Source organism: Tamandua tetradactyla, chromosome X, assembly GCF_023851605.1.
Source record: "Tamandua tetradactyla isolate mTamTet1 chromosome X, mTamTet1.pri, whole genome shotgun sequence".
NCBI lineage: Eukaryota > Metazoa > Chordata > Mammalia > Pilosa > Myrmecophagidae > Tamandua > Tamandua tetradactyla.
The window spans coordinates 143,123,834-143,144,239 of record NC_135353.1 but is presented as its reverse complement, the minus strand read 5'-3'; the positions used below and the strand labels follow the sequence as shown (position 1 = coordinate 143,144,239).

General features: G+C 34.5%; 1 protein-coding gene across 3 annotated transcripts in view; it reads right to left on the bottom strand.

Annotated features, from left to right (window-relative positions):
* The window catches only part of TAB3 (TGF-beta activated kinase 1 (MAP3K7) binding protein 3), a 111,157-nt gene that overhangs the window by 18,700 nt on the left and 72,051 nt on the right, over positions 1-20,406 (bottom strand). For all 3 annotated transcript variants that reach the window (XM_077145425.1, XM_077145424.1, XM_077145426.1), the window contains 4 exons: positions 14,718-16,179; positions 13,690-13,850; positions 7,918-8,011; positions 5,469-5,552 (listed from right to left, as the gene is read on the bottom strand). In XM_077145425.1, coding sequence (XP_077001540.1) covers positions 5,469-5,552; positions 7,918-8,011; positions 13,690-13,850; positions 14,718-16,179 — 1,801 coding nt within the window. The remainder of the gene's footprint in view (positions 1-5,468; positions 5,553-7,917; positions 8,012-13,689; positions 13,851-14,717; positions 16,180-20,406) is intronic.

Below are 20,406 nucleotides of genomic sequence, written 5' to 3'. Positions count from 1 at the left end.
TTGGTTGATAAGACACCTGGGTTGCTTTCCATGAAACTTGTTTTTGATCCCATATATTGCTCTATCTTAGTGAATATGCCATATGCATTTGAAAAGGATATGTTTTCTATACTTGTTGCGCTTAGTATTCTATAAATGTCAATTAGGGCACATGGTTATAGTATTTGGATCATCTATTAATTTTTTGCCTGGAGGTTTTATCAATTGCTTAAGAAGGGTGTTAAAATCTCCAATTATGATACTGGAATTGTTTATTTCTCTCTTTAAGTCCCTCAATTCTTACTTCATACATTTTGAAGTCTGGTATTGGTGGATATACATTTATGATTGTTATGTATTCCTGATGAATTTACTCTTTTATTATTATACAATGTCTCTCTTTCTCTCTGGTAATACTTTTTGTCTAAGAAATCTCTTTTATCTAATGTTACGATAGCCAATACTGCTATACGCTTACTATTAGTAGGGTATAACTTTTTCCAATCTTATACTTTCAACCTGTCTGTAACATATGGTTGTTATGAGGATTAAATGAGATCACATATGAAAAACTTAGACCAGCACTTGCAACATGGTCAACAGTCATTAAGTATTAGCTGTCACTCTCCACTGTCCATCTCATATCTGTTCTTTCATGTTGGTTGAGATTTTGGTTGGGATTTTTCTCTGCTCCAAACAATCCTATACTCTGCTGAAAAAGTTCTTTTAACCTGTTCTTCATCTGCCTAGCTCCCTAGTGCCTGCTAAAATCTTGGGTTGGCACTAAAGTCTTTCCCTATTTTACCCTTTGGCCTAACTCTCCAGGGAAGTACTCTACCCTCCAGCCTAGACCACTATGTCAACAATCTTTGCCCTGCTATTTCTCCCTGTCTAGGCCATCCTTTCTCAATGTCTATCTGCAGAAAGTTTACTGAACCTTCACCATCTACTTTAAATGTCACATCTTCCATAAAGCCTTACTAATCCTTTCAAAAGAAAGTGGTCCCTAACTTTTCCTAAAACATGTACTACGACAGGCTGGGAAAAAGGAAAAATCAGCATAGGCCAAACAAACCTATGTTTGAATCATATCTCTGTCACTATCAGGGTTACATTTAGCAACTTAATTAATCTCTCTGAACTTAGTTTCTTCAGCTGAGAAATAGATAATACAATTAAATCCAAGGCTTAAATGAGATCATTACCACAAAAGGGCTCAACAAAGTCCAGAAAAATAAACAAAGGTTCCAATAAAAAAATTGTAGCTTTCTTTCTTCTTACTTAGTGCCTTACATCATAATTATTTATTGGTTCATGGGAGACTAGGCTTTGGTCTTAATTTTCATTGCATGCCCTAATATAGTTCTTAAATGAATAACTGAAAAACATATTGAGGTTTCAAAAAAAGTAAAGAGAAAAACATGATTCAAAATAATAGCTAGGTGACAATGAAAGAAACATTAAAGAGTAAGTAAATTTTCATTATTATCTAGATTACTGGATCCTAGTTTTACTCAAATGTTTACAACTTGCTACCAAATGAGTAAGCTGATAAGAATCGTTATAAAACCTGGGTGTGCTGACAGTCCATGAATCATACACAGTATTAGTTAAAAAAAAAAAAAGTTACTGTTATGTAATTTCTAAATATGTGAGAGGAACCTGATGCAGATGTCAATGAAGGTTTATTTAAAAGCCAGTTTGGATCATAAAGCAATTTCTATACAATTTCTGGTTTTGTAGCAGTTAAGATATTCACCGAATTGAGAAATAAAAGTGTAAAAGTACCATGCAAAGTAGTATATTGATCAATAAATTAAAAATAAGGATGTATACAGCAGTTTTACAGTAATTATCACCTTAGATTTATACTAAATCAGTGACAATGTTTGTTTAGGGTAACACATGGTAAAGGGGTAAAAGATCTTAAAAACGATCCTATGGATGGGAAAGTACAGAATATTTACTATTCAATGCTAATTGATCAATTTAGCATGCTAACAGTTTTATTTATTTTCTCTTAATAGATTAGAAAATGAACTATTGATTAAAATAAAAACTTCTTTTGTCCAAATTTTAATCTTTGCTCCCATAGGTATGTGTAATTTGGATGTCTGTGAAACTGCCTTAATGATATGAGAAGTCAAATAATCTAAGACATAGTCTTTTAGAAATCCAAAGGGCCATTAAATACAATGAAGTGATGTTGAATGTTAAAACACTAAGATTGTTCCTAATGGTCAAAATGGTGTTGTCTTTAAATATTGTCATTAACCTTGACATTCACAGTGAGAAAGAGATGAAAAGGAAAGACAACTTGATAGATAACTGGTAATTCCTTCTAAAAAGTCATTAATTATGATTAAAGAGAAGGCAATGTAGCAGTAAATTATACAACAAACTAAAATAAATATATACCCTACCCTGAAAACAAAAGCATTTCAATAAAAGTTTTACATAAGAATATAATAAATGCACAGATTACCTGACAAATTAATGAAAATTAAGTACTCTAGTCCAATCTTTTAAAGAATGCCAGAGCAAACACATTAATGGAGCCATTACATAGCTTTAACCTCCTATTTGTGAAAGAACATTTTTTTAGAGCCTTTTGTTGTCTCAACTATAAATCTGGTGCCTGGGATGGAAGTGAGCCAGAATTTTGCAAATGGAATTAAACAAAAAACTCATCAATTAACTTAATAATCTGTACCCAGAGCCAAATTCCTTGAATAATCAGAAATAAACCATATACTACAATACTTAAAAGTTATAATGTAGGTAGTAATTTTTTTTAAAAGAAAGATCAAGCAGAGGCAGTGTGAATAAAAAACTTTTACTCAACATCCTCTATTGGATTAACATCTTCTATTGTTGTTCAAAGGCCTGCTATAGAGATTAAGGCGATGGTGGGGAAGTTTTCAGGTCATTATCTGATGAACCTAATAAAAATCAGTATCCTGCCGATCTATCACTCCTAGGAATCACAGAAATCACAATGCCAAATCCATATTTGATCATCCATGAACCAAATATCTGATCAACTACTTCGTCCAATAACAGAGGTTTGGTGGGCTGGAGGGGTGTGTGACTCTGAACACTATCTACGCCTTGGGCTTCCTGAAGGGTATCATTTACAAAATTATGGGAATACTTGCTATTCATAGAAGGTCCTATTTTTTTCTCCTTATTCTTTAAACACATTGCAGTCTGAATTTCACTCTCTCTGCACAGTCCTGGCTGTTATCTTGAAGATCATAGACAACTTTTAATTCCTTCTCGAACTCCTTACATGATTATACTACTGATTTCCTAAACATTCTTTTTCTTGATTTCCATTAAATAAATGTTCTTCTCCTTGTTTGCACTGTACTAGAATGAGCACTAACATAAATTTGAGGTACTTTATACCTTAAAATGCCTTCATCTATAAATTGGAAATATTTATCTCACATGGGTGCTATGAGAATTAAAAGAGAAAAAGCAATGTGAACAAACTTAGCATATTATATACCAAGAGTAGATACAAGACGAAAATAATGACCACTTCCTCCTAGAAAATTTCTATCATATCAAAATTAAGAATAATCTTAACTTCCTTTCCTTGTCTGCTTCTGAAGAGACAGCAGTAATACACAAAATATATCAAATACAATAGGCAAAAAAATAGGGGGAGTGAGGTTTAAGCAACCTATAAGTTAGCTCACCTGACCAGGAATAATCAGGAATAAATGTGTTGTTATCAACAGTCATTCACTAAAGACTGAATACTGTTTCTTCCTCAAATATTCTCAACCGTTTCTTATCACCTTAGTCCTCTGTTCCCAGATTAACAACTTCTTAATATGCTCCCTTAATTAGGGTGATTCTTCCATGATTCCTCCTTGAATCACTCAACTGAAGCTCATCTGTTGGATTACCAGTAGATGATGCTTCCTTAGTAGACATTCAGGCAAAATCAAGTTTAAAGATTCATTATGAATCCAACAGGTTAAAGTGATCAATAATGCATGGCCAGGCGGGCCGCGGTGGCTCAGCGGGCAAGAGTGCTTGCCTGCCGTGCCGGAGGACCCCGGTTCGATTCCCGGCCCCAGCCCATGTAAAAAAAAACAAACAAACAAACAAAATATAATAAAACAAGAAAATGTTTAAAAATGTTTCCCTTTCTTCCTCCCTTCCTTCCTTCTCTGTCTTTCCTTCCTTTCCTCCCTTTCTCTTTAAAAAAAAAAAAAAAAAAAAAAAAAAAATAATGCATGGCCAGTGACTTTCAGCATGAAACTGCATATAATGTTGCCACAGCACCAAATCTGGTACTTGGCAGTCAGCCACTAAGATTCTTCTTTATATCATTTTCAGAAATTGGCAGGCTATTTTAAATGCAGATCAGATGAAACATCCATGGTAGTACTAAACAATAAAAAGAAGAATAGACATGCCTTGCAACCTATAAATGAAAGACTTCACTCTGTACTGAGCTTAAAATAATGAAAAGTTCTTCAATCAAAATTTAAGTACATTAGGTGAGATAATGTTATTGAGAATTTATATATTCTCTAATTAAAAATAAAGAAATCTGATAAGATTTTTAAAAGAGTTACATTCTAAGATGATTTTTTAAATACGCTGTTCTCCATTATCCTATTATGTCTTCATGATCAATTCACTTTGAGTTGCTTAAAGCAAAAAGGATTAAAATATGAAATGTATACTTTAGCTTAGTCTTGAAAATTATAATTATAAACATGGGCTATTAATAAGAATGGAGCAGAGAAAGTTAATCTAAATTCAATGACTTAACATTTAAACTTAATTGAAATTAATTTTTAAGATACTGAATGCCAATAAATTTACTTAATTTTTAAGATACTGAAACGCCAATTAAAAATCTGGTACATATAAATAAGCAGATTTGATATCTTTAATATTAAATTATTTATATGTAATAATTATCCAAAAAGGATTCCTCCAAACCTTGGTTATATGTTACTTATTTTGTCCTTGATGAAAAGGCACCTAGTCCTCATCTAATTGTTATATGCTCACCTTTTGAGTTCCCAAGGATTCTTTGTTGCTTGCTAATCAAATAATCTTAGAGCCACCAGAAATTGAACTCACCATTCTAACATTAGACCTTTAAAATTCTAATTTTTTTGTAAGAATTACCTTTCAGGATTATAGCTTTTACCATACTGAGTAAATTTATAATACACACTGCATAATAAACTGTTTCAACTTCATTTTTTAAAATAAATGGTTTATCTCATTTGATTACATCTGACAATAATTCCAGGAGCTTTTAATTTTAGTCCTTTTTAAATATTAAAATTTAGGGACATTACATTCTTGTTTCAGGAACATCAGTATGGTAACTGTTTTATGCTGAATAAATTAATGAACATCTGCAATGGAAATTTCTTCAGATATATATGTGAACTTCCAAAGAACATTGATATTTATCTCTAGGATGTTTGTGAAATTTCCCTACTCACCTTTTTTAGATGGTTTGGGTGGTACAACTGGGCCAGGTTCTATGTTGTCATAAAAATTATTCATGGCTTTTGGATCAAAGTTTCCTATAAAGAAAATAAAACCACCAGGCATTTAAGATTCTTACTCCTGTCATTTGATTTTTTTGTTTTAAAGGAAACTATAGAAATAAAACATGTAAGAAGGGAAACTGTTCTCCAGGGTTTCAAACCTCACTATATTTATTATTCTACCCTCCTCCCACTGAAATTGTGTTTTCTCTATCATTGCAAGAAAAGACCCAAGAAAGCTACCACACCAGATTGCTTACAGTGTATCATCTGAAGGAACATTTCTAACTGTAAGGTTGGTCTTAGTCAGGATTAAGAATGTGGGGCCTTGGGGGAGGTAAATGAAGAAGAGAAATGAAAAGATGGCTGATCTGTTTTCTCTCTCTGCTTGTTTTGATTTTAATGAACAAACCATGAAAAAGAACATTGTAAAAGCGTACTTTCATAATTTACCTTTAAATTTCATCAATTATAAATTCAATTATGGAAAGAGGCAAACATTAACTACAAAGATTTCTCAAGTTATTATATTTTGAAGTATCTAAGCAACTTGGATAAATGTGAAAGAACATCAGCAGCTCATGGATTCCTATTTTCAAGTAAAGGAAAATCTTAAACGTTGTTTACATGTTATCAATTATAAAAGATGATACAGTGCCAGTTTCAGAATAATTAGATAGAAAAATCCCTAAGAATTCTGACTTGTCACAAAAATGTTACCTCTCTTTTCAGATGTTCACTGCCTGACATAGTGTTTATATTTCTACCACATTTGCCATGACTCCTCCAACGTAAGTTTCGATCCAGGTTCTGTTCTGGCTTTGAGTTTTACCTTCATTTCTGTGAACCTGTCACGGTAATCAGATTTGCTCTGAGCAACACCAATTAAGCTTTATAACTGTACCCATGTTTATTTACTGAAGATGCTGTACAGTACTGATAGTTCAAATATATTGAATCTCTTGATTTGTAGACCTAATTTTTTTTCAACAAGTTTTCCTTACCCAAGCCAACAATAAAGCTGTTTTTTTTGTCAAATCATGTGCTGTTAATTCATCTTGTCTAAACATTCACAAAAAAATGCCTAGATAATTTTCTGATAACAATTCCTAGGATAGCTCATCAAAGCCACGATGCTATTTGATATATTAATCGGATCTTTTTATGTTTTAAGATGTTGCATATGTATTTCAATTACTTAAGTTAAAGCTGATGTTCTAATTTTCAGATCCCATAAACTTACTATAAATATCCTAACCAAACACGAGTTCTGCTTCAAAGAACAAGTGAGAAAAAATTGATGCACTCGTCCATAATAGGGGAGCAATAGTTTAACCCCCACATTACTCACAGTAATTCTTTCAATGCTTAAAGTTATTAGGCTGTACAGTGACTAGGTTTCTGAAAATAACTTTAAGAGTACCTAACTAGATTGCTCAACTTTCACATTCAAATTTGCTTCTGCCTATCATTTACATAGTTCTGTAACTTTTGGGTTCACCTGCTTCTGTTTAATCTTGCCCAAAAAACAGCAATGGGGTGTTATGTTATACACTCTTAAAATACAGTAGAAACTCTCTTAGCTGCCACTATTAAGGACAGTAATTGGCGGATTTAAAGAAAGCTGATTAAAATAATGAATTGTTAAGAAAAATTACATATACCAACTTTAAATGCAGTGAAATAAATATAGAAATATTTTGCTGTTGGACTAAGACTTTTTCTTTGAGTATGTGTCTCCTGACTGAAGTTGCGTTATCTTTCTTATATAAACTACACCTATGAAGACCTAAAGCAGGACTCAGAACCTTTACCTGTAAATTACCAGACAGCAGGTATTTTAGAATTTTGGATCTGACTGTATACTTTAGTATACTTCTGTAAGAAATACAAAGAAAACAAAAACTACAAGATACAGTTGAATGTTTTCCTGTAGCAGTTTCACTTACATGTTAAAAATGGCACATAGATTTTATTTAAAAAACGAAAACTCTGTTATTTGGGATTCCTATTTTTACAAATATTTTAGGTGACTTTCACATAACATGAGCTTTAAAACGAAACTTTAGAATTAAAATCCATTAATTTATAACATACACTAAATGACTTTTAAAGAGATAAATACAGTGTAACAATATAGAAAAGTCTAAATGATAAGAACTTAATGATTAAATTGGCCAAATAAAACTATTTTTTGGACCCCCCAAATCTGATCTATGACTATAAGGTGTGTGGGGGAGGGTGGGGAAAGGGTTTGGGGAGGCAAACTTCTTCACCAGGATTGTAATCTTATGATGGATAAAAACTCTCTCTTAACTCTGTAAAACCAAAGTTATTGCTATTTAAGCAGTTTAAGATACCACACTATTACTTATGGTTTACCAAATAATCAAGTCTATACCTCTAGATTGAAGAAGGTCAACTTCTTTCAGTGTACAGTCAACATTTATCTGGAGTTGTCTGTTCATGCTTCTCAATCTTGTCATTTCCTCAGGCTAGTAAGAAAGGACCCAAAATAGCAATTGTGGGAAAGTCATTATCAAGCCCAACATTTAAGAACTGTGTTTCATGTTAATCGTTCTGATTGGGTATTACAAGAATATGGCTTCAGTCCAAACGAGAGGCCATGTTTAAGAAGTCCTACATATAAGTTTTAAAAGAAATAGGTAAAACGGGGACATCAAAATGGCTACATATAAATATATAACAAATCTGCATACAAAGTGGTAGGCTACAATACTAGACTGTGTTCTTTTATACAAAATAGTGCTACTTTAATCACACAGCACTGAAAATATTTTATTTTCTCTTTTCACAGTAAGAGAAATTAAAGAATCAACCTTGTAGACAATGTCCATAATTTTAATTTTATCCAGGCTGGTAAAAATCACAAACAGTACTAATTTTAATGAGCGCTTACTAAGTGTCAGGCACTGTGTTTACCAGAATTCTCTCATTCTTTCTTCACAACAATCCTTCAAAGTAGGTAATAGTATCATTCCCAACTTACAGATGAGGAAACAGACACAGAGAGGTTAAATAATTTTCCCAAGGTTATAAAGCTAGTAACTGGTAGAGTTGGGACTTATATAGAAATTTTCTATATAAAGTCATAAGGAAACCTTTTTGTCTTCTTTTTCTATATTGAAGGAAGTAACTAATCTAGTATATGAAAATTTCAGGAATGAATAAACCCCAACCTTTCTCCAACTTTGTTTTCTTCTGCCTCAATCTTCTCAGCACAGCCCACTCCTTAGGTTTATCAAAAGCAGACATATAAGGCACTGAAATAGGAACAGGCTCCTCCTAATTTTCAGTTAAAGCTTTTTGGAAGCTTTTACTTGCCTTAACATTTCTTAATTTCTTCACTATTTATGTATATAAAAATATAAAATATACATAAATAGTAAAGAATCTATTTATTAGATTAGAATCTAGATGTATGGGTACTGGCTGCTTTCAGCACAGCCTACAATGTGCATTATTAGACTGTCAGGTCTTAACTAAATTACTAGGGTGATTTTTACTAGAAAGTAAAAGATTAAATATCTTCTATTATAGGAAGAAAGAGCAAAATCCTATTCTGTTATGAACATATATTTTGCTAAAAACTAAATATGTTAATATAGCAGTGAAGAAAAATGAGCAAAAAGGGTACTTAATGAAATATCTTATGGTATTATCAGAATAATTAGGAAGTCCCATTAAATTAGCAGGTATCAAAATTTTAAAGAAGTGATGTAACAGGCAGAATGTAATAAGAGTTACAATTTCTTAAACTGCTAGAAGAGCAAAAAAAGTCTTTTAGAAATATTAATTAGGGATTACTTTTTTTCATTTTTACGGGGAAACCATGGGACATTAACATAAAAAATGCTTAAGCCTTATCTACTAGACATCATTAAGTTTGAAACAAATACCTGGGCATTTATATTATACATAGAACACATATTTAGAGGGCTCTAAAGAGTGATGCTATCTTCTTAGAAACATGTAAAAGAACCCAATTTTTTCTTTGTAGGATCATACTGAGTAAGCCAAATACCTGAAGTACTTTTCTATACATTTTTGGGGGTAGGGAGAAGAAAGAGATATTTCAGTCACAGTGGTCCTGAGTAGTGAAGCTCTGTACTAAGCATGAAAATATTACAATACATTTTATAGCCACTGGGTGGGGGGTGAGGGGGAGCTCATTTGCAAGGTTAAAATCACTGGACTCATTAAACTAAACGTTTATCTGTAAGATCCCTATTCTTATGTCCTTTTCCATAGGTTCTGATTAAACTGGGGGCAAGGGAGCAGGTTCTGAAAAGTTACTATCATTTATAAAAAGCACACAGTTTTCATGGAGGAAGGATTTCAAGATTCACTGCATGTAACTTAAGAGCTGATGATGAAAATAGCATGCTTACATCTCTAACATTTTAAAATGAAAAAAGACAAACCCTTAAAAAAAACGGGGGGGGGGGGGCAAAAATACCTTAAAGTCAACTGTTTCAGTATCTTAAGAAGCTGTTTCAAAGAGACCAACATCAAAGACCACTGATGTTCTTTGGTGGCTTGGCCCTAAAATATGTTAACTGAGGCTCAAAGCTGTGGGGTGGTCCAGAAACCCAGTTAGTCAGAGCAGGAAGAATAGGGGGAGGGGGGGAGATAATTTTGGGAAGGAGGAATTGGCAGCTCTCTGCTTATTAAAATCTTAATTATTCTTCAAGGTATAACTAAAATCTCCCCATCTTCCATGAAACTGCCTTATCTAGTATAGTCTTTACTAGCGTAAAGCCAACATTTCTATCTGAACTCTGAGAATACTTAATATTGTTACCATTTAACTGGTCAGCACTTCTGATTTACTATCTTATATTATCTTTTCTTTCTCTCTCACACACACAAATACAGTCATAGACAAATAAATATGTATCTTTTCATATATGGATCCCTTTAAGAGATGGCAACTTTGACATATTTAATAACAATGCTTTGCAAATAGCAGATTAAAAGAAACGATGCCATGCGTTCTGCACTTCTGCCCTCCTTCTTAGAGAGACTGTTTCACTGCTGCTCTAAGTTTCTGCAACCACACATATAGCTGGTTACAAATGTGCATCACAGTCTCATTAAATAAGTGCATTTCTAATCAATTTTTATACATTGCCTGACAATAAATTGGTTTGTTCAAGAACCTGAAGGTAGCAGTATGTGCTCAGTAGCAAAAAATTCAATTCTTTATTGGGTATTGCTCCACATGAGTAGGAAAATGATAAGGGTACCCATTCATTGAGCACTTACTCTACACCAGGTATTTTACATACATGATCTCTTTATCTTGACAAAAACATGATAATACACTCGCGATAATCCCCTTTTATCGATAAGGAAATTTAAACACAGGGAAGTCAGAAATAGCCAGGGAGTACCAGGACTACTTCAACTCCGAAGCTAATGTGGGCTCTTTCTATCATACTGCCTCAAATGAGCCTCTATGACAAAAAGGGAGTTCTGACTAAATGTTTTATTTTTTGATTAATATCCTACAGAAGCATACCTTTGCATTATGCATGAAAACTAAAAGGAAATCAGTTTTGCAAAATACTTCAGATTTGTGTGTGACGCAGATCTTAGAGCAGATTTTTTCCCAGTATTCTGCAACCTATATTATTTTAAAGGAACACTATTTATTGGGCATTGTGTAAATTGCTTAACATATATTATATACTCCTAACAAAAATCCCAAGAGATGAATACTTTACCATATACCATATACATTTTATAGATAAGAAAACAAGTGTAGAGTTACTTATCCATATTAAGTAGAATGCAAATTTGTAACTAACTTCAAAGTCTGTCTTAACCACTGTAAAACTGCCCCTCAGCCATGCAGTCCAAATTGTCTTCCATTTTACTCTAGGCCTGGCAGTGAAAATACACAGGAATCATACACTCAAATTTCTTATTTTTCAAATATTATCACCCATGTGAGCTGACAATTTCTGAAACTGGGCAATAGCTACATGTGGGTTCATTATTCTATTCTGCCTATATTATGTATCTTTGAAATTCTCCATAATACAAAATTAAAAACAAATTACAACCCAGGGCAGCAATTTTACCAACTTTGCCTCATTTTCGTTTTCCTTTTCTAAGTAGGTCTCATCAATTAAAGCGCTGATCTAAAATCTGTTGTTTGGTTTTTTTGAAGAATAAACGCATGCTATGTTAGGGAGCTCTCTACTTCTACCCTCCCCCCAAAAAATCAATAGAATTTTATTTAGCAGAGATTATGATACAACAAGTAGTTGCTAAACAGAGCTCATATGATTATTTTAAAGAAAATTATTTCTATGCTAAGAAAATTTGTTTACACTATATAGGTACCTAAAGGACTCCAAAGTGCCCAATCAACATAGGTGGATTCCCATACTGGTTACATCCTTCTATTCTCTCCCAGTCAAAGGATCCACTTAACATTTCAAATGGAGAAATAAAGAGGCAGACATTTGATTTATATTAATACCACCTTTCTTTTAAAGACAGCTTTGTAATTTTCTAAAAACCCTCCCTTTTTACTTCTAATAGTGACTAAACAGAAATTTTGAAATTTTATTAAATGGAATATGCCTATTTCTCAATAATCTCTTAATTTCCACTGGTTTCCAATTACCAGCGGAATAAAGTTTAAACACCTCAACCTAGCATTAAAGGTCTAAACACCACTCTTTCTTTGTAGATTAACCTCGGCTAGGCCATCAGAAATCTCACTGAAGTTTTAGCCAGGGAACCTTATTTATTGTCCCCTAAAAGTCAGTCTCTGTCTTGACTTCAAGCCTTCATTACTTCAGGCTCCTTTCCCTTCAAAAACACCTTCCCCTTTCTTATATTTCCTATAGCAATACCATCTATCATTTAGATCAGTGTTCCTCACCTTTTTTTTTCCTTCAATCTAACAACCTTATAAAAATCAGATGAAAGCTATAAACCCGCTTCTCATATAATCACATACATGAAACTGCATATAATTTCAGGGAGTTCACAAATCCCCTTTGAAGCCATGAACCTCAGTTAAAAACATCTCTATGAGGGCCTAGTTGCAGATACATCACCTGCAAGGTGTCTGATGAAGATGCCTTCTTCCCTAAACTTGCAAACTCTAAGAGATTAACCTCAGTTCAGAGAGGATAGGAAAATAAAGCATAGTTCCATAGAAAGAGCAGAGTTTCAGCCTTCAAGAAGAGACAGAATTTGTACATGCAGAATGGCAGAAGGGCATTCCAGTGGGAGGAGACTGTGAGAGAGCAGAGAAGTGCATGATATATGCATAAACTGTTGAAGTATGACTTCTTTCATTACCAGTATATACACAGCACCTACCAGACTGTATTAGAATTATCTGTGATGTATCTAATTCTTACATCTAGCAAGTATGCACTAAGCACCTAGCATAGCACCACATTTGTAAACGTATGTCAAAACTATTTGTTGAATAGATGAATGTTGAAAGGTAAACGGCAGGTTGGATCATAGAAAGCTTGTGATGTCACAAGATTTTAGGAGACATGTTTCAAAATTTTCAGAATTGTTTAAGGACCTCAGAACTCATATATACTAAACAACGTGTTAAAGATATATTATCCAAATGTTTACATTAGCGCAGTTCCCACTATCTATCAATATTATCTCGGCTTCTATAATTACTTCCACTTAAAGAAACTGTTCTGCCTTAAAAAATTATCTTGTCAATACTTTCTCCAAATTCATATTGATCCCTTCCTAATTCAATTGAACTAATGTACTTAGAAGAACAATTTTTTAATGTTTGAAAAATACATATTATGTGCTTAGAAGACTAAATGAATATATGGAAAGCAATTTCTAAAGTATTTGGTTAGTTAGGGTGTACTTTTCAGTTCTATTTTGACAGAAAGCAATTCATGGTAAATAAGATGCTATACCTTAATTGAAATTGTTGGTATTTGAAAATTTTGATGAGCTTCTGGAATTTAGACACATGAAAATTAAAGCATCAAATTATTTTGACAAGAACTATTGAAGACAAAAAAGCCCTTCATCTATTGTTCAAAAAAAAAAATGTGCCAGGAACAAAACCTAAAAGACAAGCAAATGGCCTGGGCAGGCAATTTCCCCACACTCCTATCACATCCAACAGATCACTTACCGTTGGAATCGCAGTGGTACAGCTGACCCTTCTGAGCCGTCTCTGCATCAGGTCATGCTCCATACTGTTAACTTCCGCCTTCAACCGTTCTAGCTCCTCCTCCTCAAGTTTCAATTGCTTTGCTAACCTCTCCATCCTTGCTCGCTGATGTAACAGCAAGGCTACAGCATTGCAGATAAAGCCATTGCAGAGAATAATATTGAACAAGTGACTTGGAAATGTCTATATACATTGCTAATGTATAAAATACTCAATGAACACTATCATCAAACTCTAGTTGGCATTTACTCTCAAATCTTTCTAAAGCTATTGTTTCTATATCTGCTTTAATTTAGCTCTTGTAACCACTACCAAAATGGCACCATCTATACAACTGTTTTGTTCTGTCGTCCTTAGTTTCCTAAGATTCTCTTGAACTATGCCTGTGTGTATTTTAAACAGGTTCAATACCAGGATATTGAATTACAATCATTATTACATCCCTTTTTAAATACTGAAAGAAAATTAAATTCTCAGGTATCTTGAAACAATCTGAATAGACTTTGAAAAAATCTATTCCCTATTTATATTTAGTTAGGTCTACTATTAATACAACATTCATTATTAATCCCAATTCTTAAAAATATAGATTACTTATAGATATCATACCTTCCTTCAGGCTATCCTTTGTTAGAAAAAATTCAAATTTTTCATCTTGAACTTTAGTCCACCCCCATGAATCTATTTTTTCACTCTGTAGTCTGTACTTTTGACAATATACATTTCATTTGTATTTTTCTACCAATGAACATTCTTCCAAAAATGTCTTACTAGGTTGCTAACTCATACCTACATTTTCATGTTAAAACAACATCGCTACATTACTTTGAAGCACCAGTCTCACACTTAATAGCAAAGCTACTGCCCAATATTTAATAAATACTGAACATTTAATTAAAACTAAACAGCAAATATAAATTACTTTATTTTGCATAGGAGCTTGCCGCCTCACCACAAAGATTACACTTCATAACACAGTTAAAATGTACCTTGTGTATAGGCATAATCATCTGATCCAGAACTGGAACTTCTCTGATATTTATGGCTTCCCTTTTCTCCCCCAGAGCCTGGTATCACTGAAATGGGCTGAATAGGTTCTGGTGCTGCAGAGCGCTCTTCTTGGTCCACTAAATTTAAAAGATTTTCGGTCGCTGCTCGGCCTACAGTAATTTTAAAAACTGTAGTTGGGTTTGGTACCACCCGAGGAGATGGTGATGGCACACACGAAGGTCCTGTTGGCTGTGTATATGTAATATACACAGGATTAACACTAAATGGAGGTTTTGGTTGACCAGATATCCCTCTTGAAGGAGAACTTGAAGGTGGCGTGGTGGCTGTGTACAGTGAGTGCTGATTCCGTGGAGATGGTTGACTACTGATGGGTGAAGGACTCCTATTAATTGCTGTCCCAGGTCTCTGAGAGGGTTCAACTGTAATTTCTATCTTCTTCATGGAACCTTTGGGTAAGCCAGATGCTGTGTATGGGAGATAGGCTACTGAATGGCTTCCCTGTTTCTGATAGCTAGGCAGTCCTTGTTGATATAGATGGGGTGGAGTCGTTGAAGGACTAGGTGGCATAAAAATGTGGGAACTCGGGTGGCCCAACTGGGAAGGTTGCACTTGATGCTGTGGCGAGCTGAAGGGTGAAGGGCACTGCGAAGGAGGTGGCGAATGATAAGCAGATTGAGGGATTTGTTGTTGTTTGGGAGAATACTGAGAAGGTTGATAGTTCTGTTGATGTGGATAAACCGGTAAAGGACGTTGACTATAATGAGGCACTGGGCCCTGTGGTGAGGGCTGCCATGGCGTGCTCTGAGGAGTCTGTCTTCCCGATGAACTCTGAGATGTCTGTCTAATATAAATAGAACCAGGAGACCCATAGAGATTGCTTGGAATTTGTGGAAGAATTTGTAAAGCTCTTGGTACAGTCTGTCCAGAAGGAAGGTTTTGGGATACTGTAACAGTAATTGGGTTTGTACTATACCGAGGTATGTGCATGTATGAAGCAGGTGGCAGTGGTGGTGGTGAAGGCCCTTGTATAACAGATGGATTCATTCCTGTTTGCATGGAAGATGGCTGCTGAGGTGGCTGCGAAGGAGGAGTAGCTGCACTTCTATTCTGTTCATTCATAAAAAATGGATTGTAGTTGGGAGTAGCAGCCACAACGGCAGGAGCTGAGTGTGGTTCCTGAACTAAACATATCAGCTGTTTACCTGCAGTATGCTGTGGATCAATATGTCCATCACTTGAGCTATGTACCAGTGTTCGACCACCATTAAGTTGAGCTCCATCTCCATGATGGTAGCTACTAGGAGAATGGATACCCAAGTTAATATGTAAAAGGCGATTTCTACTCATTCTGTTGTCATCTGGACTATGGTATTCCATATATAAGTATTTGCTACTCTCCTGGGAAAGGGCTCGGCAACAGGCTTCAAGATTATTGTTATTCTGGGGGAGAAAAATGGTAAAAGTAACATTGGAAAATTTGACAAATCCTAATAGTGGAAATCAGGCTTTACCAAAAAGTTATGCAAATATACTTGCCATAGAATAAGTAGAGAACAATATTTTAACCACAAAATATTTCATAGTCCTCTAACCAGAAAAGGAGATTCCAAATGATTAATATTTTATAAATATTTAATTTACAGCACTTATTTCACTACTGCTACAGAAATGTAAAGTACCTACTAATGAACATTTTGACTCACCAAGTTTTCTAGCTCTACATCATTTTATACTTATGTCTCAACAAGTTAAAATGGTGGACTAATCTTGGATTCACTATAACTGATGCAACATATAAGGGCAAGTAACAGTCATTAACATTTACAGTGACAAACATGAAAATAAACAGATTTTAGTTTTTAGAAGGTACAAAATCACAAAAGGAGAAAAAAATTACAATGAAATTCCCAGAGTCAGGAAGAAAATTCAAACACAATCTTCACTTGTATTTTAATCAAATTTACCCCTATATAACTTCAACTGTTTATATAATTATGAAAGAGTTAAGCTAAACAAAGTAGTCAGTAAAAAACAAGTCCACATTTTAAACTATGGTTCCATGACTTGGCCAAGAATTTAACAAAAAATGTGATCGCTACTCCTTAATGAAATTTACTCAGGCTCCCATAGTCTCATATTTTTTGCCCATTGAAAGGTGGCTTGATACAGTTTCAAAATCATTTAATGATTTTAATTTTTTGCATTAAACAAAGGTGGTAATAGCAAACTAACATTTTATAAGTCCCAAGTGATAAAAATCAAACTTAAAAACCAGTTTCAATTCTTGGTCTCCTGACTCCCAGTTCTCTTTTCACTAAAACACCATAATTTTAAGGGAGAGGATGTTATCAATTACTATACTGAAAGTTTAGGAAGTAAAAGAAGCATCAGTCAAATAAATCTTTACAAAATGAATTCCCAGAATTTTAAAGAACTGGCTTTATCAAAACTCCATAGATAATTTATATCCTTTTCCTTACATAATGCTTTTGATGCTAAAATTCAAGTACTTTTTAAAATGATTTTTGAGCCATAGAAAAAAGTATTTGTTGAAGCTTAAGAAGGAAATAAATTAGAGCTCAACGATTTGGCTTTTTATAACCCTGCTTGAAAATACTGATAGAGGAAAACTAGATATTAAAAAGCAAATTTTGGGCAATGCGACAGTGGCTCAGTGGCAGAATTCTTGCCTGCCATGCCAGAGACCTGGGTTTGTTTCCTGGTGCCTGCCCATGTAAAAGTAAATAAGTAAAAAATAAAATAAAATAAATTTTTTTAAAAAAAGCAAAATTTGGACCAAAGGATTCAAACTTATTACCAACTAGAAAATATCACTGACAAATATCTAAAGAAATAACTATGAAAAGTGAAAATAAAATATTTTCTTCAAGTTTTTTATACACTTATGGCTTAGGGAAACCAAAAAATAGAGCAGTTCATTTGAAATCTAAAATAGTCACAGACATTTTACTATTTAATACTTTTATTAATAATCGTGAAATTTCATGTTTTCTATATCGAATCAGGTGCTCAAATTAATATTGTTGAAAAAGGATACAAATTCAAAATGAAACAAAGCTGGATTTGTCAGCCTATTTAAATGTGTAGCAGTTAGGCTGAGGTGTCAACTTGGCCAGGTGGTGGTACCCAGTTTTGTTGCTGTGGACAAAAATCATCACGTGAAAAACATCTATGGCTTGATTACATTTGCAGCCAGCTAAAGGAAGCGCCTTCTGCAATGAGTGATGATTAATTTAATTATTTTAATTCAATTAACAGGAGGTTTAAAAGAGAGAGATCTGAAGAGCGCTCAGCAGCTCAGCAGCCCAACACACCTCAGCTCAGTGCTGGGAATCAACTCAGATCCAGACCTTTGGAGATGCAGAAAGGACACATCCCTGGGAAAGCCGTTTAAAGCCAGAGGCTGGGCAAGAAGCCCAGAAGACATTGCTGTGTGCTTTCCCACGTGACCAAGAAAGTCAGAGGAAAATCAGCTGCCTTTCCTCTGAAGAAATGTAAATTTGTAACTAAATAAATCCCCTTTATAAAATCCACTCCATTTCTGGTGTATTGCATTCTGGCAGCCTTAGCAAACTAAAACAAAATGCATGTCTCCAGTGACAAATTGAATACATTTTCCTATCAAAAAAAAAAAAAAACGTTATGCTAGACTCCAATGTTCTATCTGACCAGCTAAATTTCTTAAAAAAGAAAAAAAAAGATTAAAAAATTTTCCCAATAGGAAATATGAAGAATAGTTAAAGAAATAAAAATTTAGTTGGATAAAGAGATCAGAACTTTTAGTTAGGTATATATGAACACTCTTGAAAGGACTGAGGTAAAAAAGCATCATACTTCTAAAATGTGATCACATAAATTGAGGGATGACAGCCCAGAATGTAGCCTTCAGGTTGTATATTAAATGCAATCTCCTCAGTCTCATATATCTTGATGCAAACAGAGAAATTTTCCAAAGCCAGTAGGTGGTAAGTCTCCACATTAACATACTCTACCCCAAAGGAAGAAAAAAGTGAGACTTAGAAAAATGTGCTGCATACAGTAAGTTGTCAACAGACATTCACTGAGTTGAATTTAAAGTTCTATTCATTCCATTTAGTTAAATGAATGAAGACACTGGGCCATGAAATATGACAGACAATAAAGAGCTAAATAATAAAAACAATAAGGCCAGAGCTGGATGGGTCCTAGGATAGGTGAAGAAAATGGCTCTTAGGAAATGGTTTAAAAAATAAGCCTCATCCCTGGTTGACTTAACTCCATTGAAAAGTACCTTTGCTCTTCCAGAGAACAAAACGGGACTAAACTAAAGAGATGAGATTCAGACAGGGAATGTGTATTAGGGGAAAAAAAGGGAGGTGAACACAAAATCATAAGCACAAAGATCAACACCTAGTAGAAGGGCTTAAAAAAAGGAAGCACCTTTGTAATAATCATTGTTCCATGATGAACAACTGATGATTAACCTCATCTCTCTACAGGTTTAGCTTATATCTTGAGTCACTCACACTGTAGAAGGATAGAGTTTGAACATGAGAATTAACTGCATGTGAGGAAGTACAGGAGGCAAGGCAGAAGTACTGCTCCCAAAAGCAATCAAACAGGGAAATGCCATAACTCAAAGCACATTGAGACCCTGTGAAAGATGAAGCAAACCTCAAAAGAAAGTAGCTCAGCCATGGAAATCAAGTGAGTGAACTGGACACTAGCTCCTGTGACACAAATGGCCCTCCGTTGAGACCCGTGAACACTACCTGTGGCCCTGTAACTCCGCTCTGGTGGTCTGACCAGTAACTGACAGGATTCAAGTTGAGGGGGCTCCAGTAGGGACTCTGAAAGCACATTCTGTAAAAGTATCTGTCTAGAGCAAAACATGTGTCCATTTGTGTCCTTTTAGACTACTAGGAGATGAAGACATGTTGACAACAATTAGAAAATAATTTTTAAACTATCTGATTCCATCATGTTTCCTTAACATGATAACTTTAAAAATTAACAAGCTATGTAATTTGTTTAGTTTTAAAGGTACATTACTTTTTACTTACTTTATTTACATTTTAAATATGCCCAGTTAGCAACTGGAACAAGTTAAATTGTTCTTAACTAGAAATAGTTTGGAAATTTTATTTAATTACAGTTCTATCACTCCCCTTTGCAGCTATTTCTAGTCATATGGTACAATTTTCTGGCTGGCCTCTCCACCCTTCACTGGCTTATTGCAGAGATGGCCCACATACCTAGAAGGGGTCCCTGGTTCCAGTTTCAGAGGCAGTAGAGCAATCCTCGCGCACATACTGGGAGCATGTATGTCTGCCCACTCTATCTGGTAGCCCAAGGGACTTGTTGTCCCAGAACATGCCTTAAATGTGGAAGGCAGTTCACAGAATCCTGATACAGAATGCTGTGGCAGAGCAGTCAAGAGGAATTTCCTGGGCCAAGGAACATATAGTGCATTGCCTGGGACCATGAAGAAACTGTCTCCTGGGGAAGAGTGACCAATGGTATTCCTGGAAATGGGAAATTCCTAGGGCCTCAAGCATGCCTACTTCAAGACACATGTACAAGGACTAGGGCAGCTTCTATACTTTGGCAGGAGCTATTCTCTAAACTCATAGTATGGGTAAGCTCTGAAGAAAAGCACTCACACCA